This window comes from Pogoniulus pusillus, chromosome 26 (assembly GCF_015220805.1).
Source record: "Pogoniulus pusillus isolate bPogPus1 chromosome 26, bPogPus1.pri, whole genome shotgun sequence".
Lineage (NCBI taxonomy): Eukaryota > Metazoa > Chordata > Aves > Piciformes > Lybiidae > Pogoniulus > Pogoniulus pusillus.
Window position 1 is genome coordinate 13083080 of NC_087289.1, and position 6233 is coordinate 13089312.

The window sequence follows — 6233 nt, forward strand, 5'->3', positions numbered from 1 at the left end:
GAGGCAGAAGCTCCTGTGCTGCAGCTTACACCCATTGCTCCTTGTGCTATCCCAGGGAGCAGTGAGCAGAGCCTGTCCCCCACTCCTGGCCAGCCCTCAGATACTTATAAACATTTAACAAATCCCCTATAAGTCTTCTCTTCTCCAGGCCAAACAGCCCCAGGTCCCTCAGCCTCTCCTCCTAAGCCATGCCTTCCTGTCCCCTCATCATCCTCATAGCCCTCCACTGGACCATCTCCGGCAGATCCCTGTCCCTCTTAAACTGGGAAGCCCAAAACTGAACACAGTATTCAAGATGAGGTCTCAGCAGGGCAGAGTAGAGGAGGAGGAGAATCTTACATCCACCTGAAAGTTGGCTGCATCCCACATGTGCCAAGGAGCACAACTGCAATGCTCTGAGATCCCAGTGCCCATGATTGTGCCCCATCAAGCACAACCCTGGATGCTCTAGTGAACTTCAAAGCAGGAGACTGTCCTTGCTTGTCATCACTTCATCACCACTGTGAGATTACAGAGATATTTAGGCTTCCTTGGGTTTGCTCAGCAGCAACATCCCAGTCCCCCAAGCAAAGGCCTTTTGCATTCTGCTGTCCCTCTTTGAGGTCACTCAAGACAACAGTCAGGTTCTAAAGGGGTTGAAGCAACCCTGCCACATCTGAGAGGGCACTCAAAAACCTAAGCATGAGGACAGGCTTATTTCAGCTAGGAGACAAGTGCAGACAGCACATAGATGGGGTCTGGACAGAGCCTTGCTGTCATTCGGTGTGAGTGCAGTGCTAGCTACAGTCACTAATACCCCTGTACAACAGGAAGCAACTCCCACAGCAGCAGCAAGGAGCTAGGTCAACAGTTCTGCTCCTGTAAGGTGCAGAGATCAGCTGTAAGTGCCTCTTTATGTCCAGTCATGGACAGGAGCTAGAGGCCACATCTATGGGACACTGTCTTCCTGAGCACCTGCTCCTGCACCAGTCCTCTGGCATCCCCAGCAGTGCCTCTCTCCCATCAATCCACAAAGCTGCCATCCTCATCCCACAGAAGCATGAAAAACACTGCTTTCCAAAGGGACCTTTCCCTCTCCCATGCTCATCACCAGCACCATCGTGTTTCCTCACCTCTGAGCATCAGCCACAACTGGGCTGGTGCTGAAAAACACCCCAAGAGCAGTGAACCAGTGCAGGGAGGTGCTGGTGGTACCCATCATGGGGAATACAGAGAAGCAAAACAGTACTGGGTGCAGTTCTGGAGCCCCCAACACAAGAAGGATGTTTCACTTTTAGAATGAGTCCAGAGGAGGGTCACAAGGATGATCAGAAGACTGGAGCACCTCTGCCATGAGGACAGGCTGCAGGAGTTGGGCTTCTTCAAACTGGAGAAGAGAAAGCTTTGAGGAGATCTTATAGTGGCCTTCCAGTGTTTGAAGGGGACCTATAGGAAGGCTGGGGAGGGACAATTGACAAGGGCTGGTAATGACAGGATGAGGAGTAATGGGTTTAAACTGGCAGAGGGGAGAGCCAAACTAAATGTTAGGAAAGGGTTTTTACAGTGAGAGTGGTGAGACACTGGCACAGGTTGCCCAGGGAGGTTGTGGAGCACAGAATCACCCAACGTGATCAAAGATCACGTTGGGTGATTCTGTGCTCCACAACCTCCCTGGAGGTGTTCAAGGCCAGGTTGGATGAGGCCTTGAGCAACCTGTTCTAGTGGGAGGTGTCCCTGCCTATAGCAGAGGGTTGGAACTGGATGATCCTTGAGGTCCCTTCCAACCTAAACCATTCTATGGTTACTTTTGGGCACAGAGGCAAAGAACACTCTGATGCTGGCATGCAAGCTTTAGGGATTAAATGGGAGCTTCACCACTAGGACCTGGAGCTTGCTACAAGGAGTGCTGGGGATACTGTCCTCATCAGAAACTGACATCATTTACAGGAGGATGCTGTGCTTAATTAATTTCAATGGCCACAAGTTGCACCAGGAGAGGTTTAGAATCATAGACTGGTTTGGGTTAGAAGACTCTTTAAAGACCATCCAGTTCCATGGCCAGACACATCTTGTACTAGACCAGGCTGCTCAAGGCTCCAGTCAACATAGCTTTGAACACTTCCAGGGTTGGAGCCTCCACAACTTCTCTGGACAACCTGTTCCAGTGCCTCACTGCATTCACAGGGAAGAATTTCTGGACATTAGAAGAAAGTTCTTCCCTAAAATTCTAGAACAAACAAGCCCCCCAGGGAGGTGGTTGACTCTCCACCCCTGGAGGTATTTACATGTCAGAGAGATGTAGTGCTGAGGGACATGGTTTAGCACCAGACTTGGTAGAGTTAGAGAATGGTTGGACTCAATGATCTTGAAAGTCTTTCCCAACCAAATCAGTTCTGTAATTCCATGATTCTAAACCCCTTTACAGTCCTTGTCTCTGTGGGGAGGTGCTAGCAGCTTCCCACACAATCAGGTGCTGGGTGAAGGCACATTATCTACATCACCTTTGGCTTCTTGGACAAACACCCACCCTTAAGGCCATGCAAACTGGAGTGCTGTCAGGACACCTTGCTCTCTGATGACCCATTCACAACAAAACAACTTCCCAAACCTGGAAATTTGGGTGTGACACGGATTTACTACTAATTCTGGGGAGCTGAGAGGGCTGACAAGTAAACCTACCTTGCAGGTTGTGGGGTTTTTTTCTCTGATATAAACCTATTTTAACACAAATATCATCACAGCAGAGGAAGAGTCAGCAAAGGGTGAGGGATGTCATTGCCTGTACACTTTCACCAAGGGATGTGTGCCCTGACTCCCTGCCATTCCAGATGGTACACATCATCCACTTGATGCCAACAAGCATGCTTTGATAGAGCTCAAACTGTTCCTTAACACACTTGCATGGTGCCAGCATTGGGCTGTGCTAGATGGAGGGCTGGTTCCCCTTGAGTTAACCAAAACCTGTCAAGTTGTTGAACCAAAAATGCTGCTTTTCTGCATTAAGATCAGCCAGGGCAGGTGGAGTTGTTGAGGGGGTTGGACTCTGGTGGCATCTCCTGCTCCTGGGATCACTCTGTATGTGAGCTGCAGCACCACCTCTCTTTCCAAAACCACCATCATCTCCTAGGACAGGGGCAGTGATGGACAGAGTCACAGAACAGAACCACAGAATTGCTTCAGTTGGAATGGACCTTTAAGATCATCAAGTGCAACTGCTCTCTGAGTCTACCAAGGCTGGTGCTAAACCATGTCCCTCAGCACCACGTCTCTGCCTCTTTGAAACACCTCCAAGGATGGGGATTCAGCTCCCTCTCTGGGGACCTGTTCAAATGTTTCAGAATCCTTCCAGGGAAGAACTTTCTTCTAATGTCCAACCTGAAGTTACTCTGGTGCAACCTAAGGCCATTTCCTCTGGCTCACCTGAGGAGCTCCAAGGTCTTTGCTCATGTGTGAAATGAAGCCTTCAACCCTCCAGCTGGCACTACACTCTGGGTGACTCAGGCTGGAGCTGATGAGTGCAAGCAGCCAGCCACCTCCCTGACCAAGTAACCTGGGCTTTGTGGAGTGCTGAGCACCCAGCCCAACTCATACGGCACACAGCCTGTGTATCCTGTGGCTGCTTATGGGATGCAGACATAGATTAACATCTGCTGGGGTTGGGGTTTTTAACCCTAATGCTTTAAATCCCCAAAAAAGCCACTGAGTTTGGCAATGTTTTTTTCCCAGTTTCAGGATAAGTTTGCAAACATGCAGCTGAATGGAGCTGTATGTGTTTCTAGGAAATGTGCTCTGGGTTAGAGTCACATTAATCACCCAGAGCACCTCCAGGAGCATCCTGAAGTGGAGTTAAGGCCACCTTCTGCATCTCCAGAGAGCAGAGGAGGGGCCAGGTCACCATTTCTCTCCAGGGGTATGTCAGAGTACCCCAGAAACAGCTCTACATTATCTAAGGTAATCTTAGGGTGATTTTCCTCCTGGTGCTCACTGCCAAAACCAGCCAACAAGTGTCCTCTTGGAACAGCTCAGTCCAGGCAGTGGGGACCTTCAGGGATGCTGAACCAGAAGACATCATCTGGGATGATGCTTTCAGCTCTGTAAGTCCCCAGGAGGAGGAGCAGCCTGTTTGGAACAGCTTCATGATACCCCGGCAGCATCCCCACAGCACACCAACAGAACTGTTAGGACCCCATGAGTTTGTAAAACTTTTTCTGCCCAGAAACCAACCCCAAGCAAGCACAAGCCAAGCAATGGCAGGCAGTGCCATCCTTCATTCAAGGTGAGAAAGGATGGGCAGCAAACAAAACCCAAACTCCTGCTGGACCGTGATGCCCTGCCCGTGACTGCACACTCCTGGAAACACACTGAGCTGGGAAGTGCTGAGAAACACTTTCTCCCAGCAAACACATTCCCACAGTCAGTAACACTAGCTGGAAATCTCACCTCAGCCCCAGGCACAGCTGCAGCACTAGCACAAGGGGGTCTGGCCAGCTCTCATATACTTGGAGCTGCTCTGCCAATAGGCAGGTGTTGATGGGAGACGTTGTTCCCTAACACTGCACCTGGCTGCCAACTGAGGCACAAAATCCTACTCCCTGCCCCCCTGCCTTTTCCCAAGGAAAATCCTGGCGAAGGCAGGCTGATGTCCCGAGGATGGGAATCGGCACACGCAGCAGCGCGGGTGCCCACCCAAACACGACGGGGCAAGGAGCGGTGTGCAAGCGTGGCTGGGGCTGTCTCATGCAGCCGACAAGCTCGGAAGCCTGACACTTAGGCAGGGGCCAGCTCTTGCCTTGCTAATAGGGGCAAGTGAGTAACAGGGCAACCGACACCACCTGAACCTGATGAGATTTCGCTTCTGCCCCTCGGAACGCCCCTTGTCATCTCGGTTTTTGAAGCAGAGCAATGTTTTCTTTTCGCACCAGGATGTGGTTAATCATTCCCTAAGCAGCAGCACACTGTGTACCGGATGCCATGGGTAAGCTCCGCAGCCCACGGAAAGCTGCCCATGCCGCTTCCACAGGGCACAATACCCACGCAGTGCCGAGGATGCTGCTGTAGAACGCACCGAGCTCCCCCGGCCCTTCCTGCGCGCCGAGTGGAACAGACCTCAGCAGTGTCGCTCAGGACTGCCCAAGGAGCTGACTTTCAAACGCCGCATCTTAGCGAACACCCTTCCTTTCGGTGGCTTGTCCTGGCGATGTGGATACCCACGGGATGGGCTGGGGTCGCTTTCCAGGCGAGCATCCCTCCTCCTTCCCTGCCGCGGAAGGCACATCCCCGTCGGGCAGTGCTTCTTACCTTGATGTTGCAGAAGATACTCCGAGAGCAAGCGCCGGCTTCTCTGCGAACATCGCCTGCGGCTTTGCCGGCTTCGGGGTGGACTCCCATGGTGAGGGCTTCCTCGGGAGCCCCAAAGAGCTGGGCTGCGGGCGGGCTCCCTTCCCTCTCTGGCCGGTGCCGTCGCTGGCAGCCCACGGGGCCGGCGCCGAGAGCCCTCCAAGCCCGCGAGTGCGGCAGCAGCCTGAGCGCCAAGTTTTTATAAGTCTGCTGTCGGCAGCGATGATGAAACTCTTTCTCCTCCCTCTTCTGCTCCGTGCGCCGAGGGAACTTTAAAGCCACAGGAAGAGAACGCCGGCGGCGCAGGGAGCAGGTGGGAGCGAGGGCTCGCCGCGCCCCGGCTGCTCCGGGGGTGGGGACCGCCGCCGAGCCACCGAGCTTGTCGCGCCTGCGACACCCACCCTCCTCTTGCCCTGCACCAGCTCCCCTTCGCCCTGCTCCTGCCCAGGGCAGCGGCAGCACAGCCTCCCCGCCGGGACAAGTACCGGGCTTTACATTGAAGTCGCTGTCAAACGGGCGAGACGAACGGGAGGCACATTCCGGCAAACGGAGATCTGGCTCCCAGCTGACGGGAGGGAAGAAAGAGGTGGTCGGATGGAGAAGTACCTTCCTGGCTTAAGAGGTTATGGTGGAAAAGAAACTTCTGCCCTTCTCCTCGGCACTGGGTTTTTACCAGCTCCTCACCTGGCCTTTGTTTATGCAGAACGCTGATTTGTTTTGCAGGCTCCTCACAGGGAGGGAAAGCATCCGAAGAGGAAGGCAGGCTGATTCCAGCCGAAGGGAAGCTGCTTTCAAGTGTGTTGTCAGAATACCTGTGCCCAGGTATGATGTCAGGAAGCAGACCCCCGTTCAGCAGGCGCCCATCAACACCCACGCCCTGCCCAGGCACCTGCCGTGGCTGGTCACCACGAGAGGGT

At 53.3% G+C, this 6233-nt stretch overlaps 1 protein-coding gene across 1 annotated transcript in view; it reads right to left on the minus strand.

Moving 5' to 3' along the window:
• The window catches only part of SLCO2A1 (solute carrier organic anion transporter family member 2A1), a 31827-nt gene extending 26141 nt beyond the window's left edge, over positions 1 to 5686 (minus strand). Inside the window, exon 1 of the mRNA XM_064165104.1 lies at positions 5278 to 5686. Within this exon, the coding sequence (XP_064021174.1) occupies positions 5278 to 5367 (90 nt within the window). The 5' untranslated portion in view covers positions 5368 to 5686. The remainder of the gene's footprint in view (positions 1 to 5277) is intronic.
• Between the last annotated feature and the right edge of the window lie 547 nt (positions 5687 to 6233).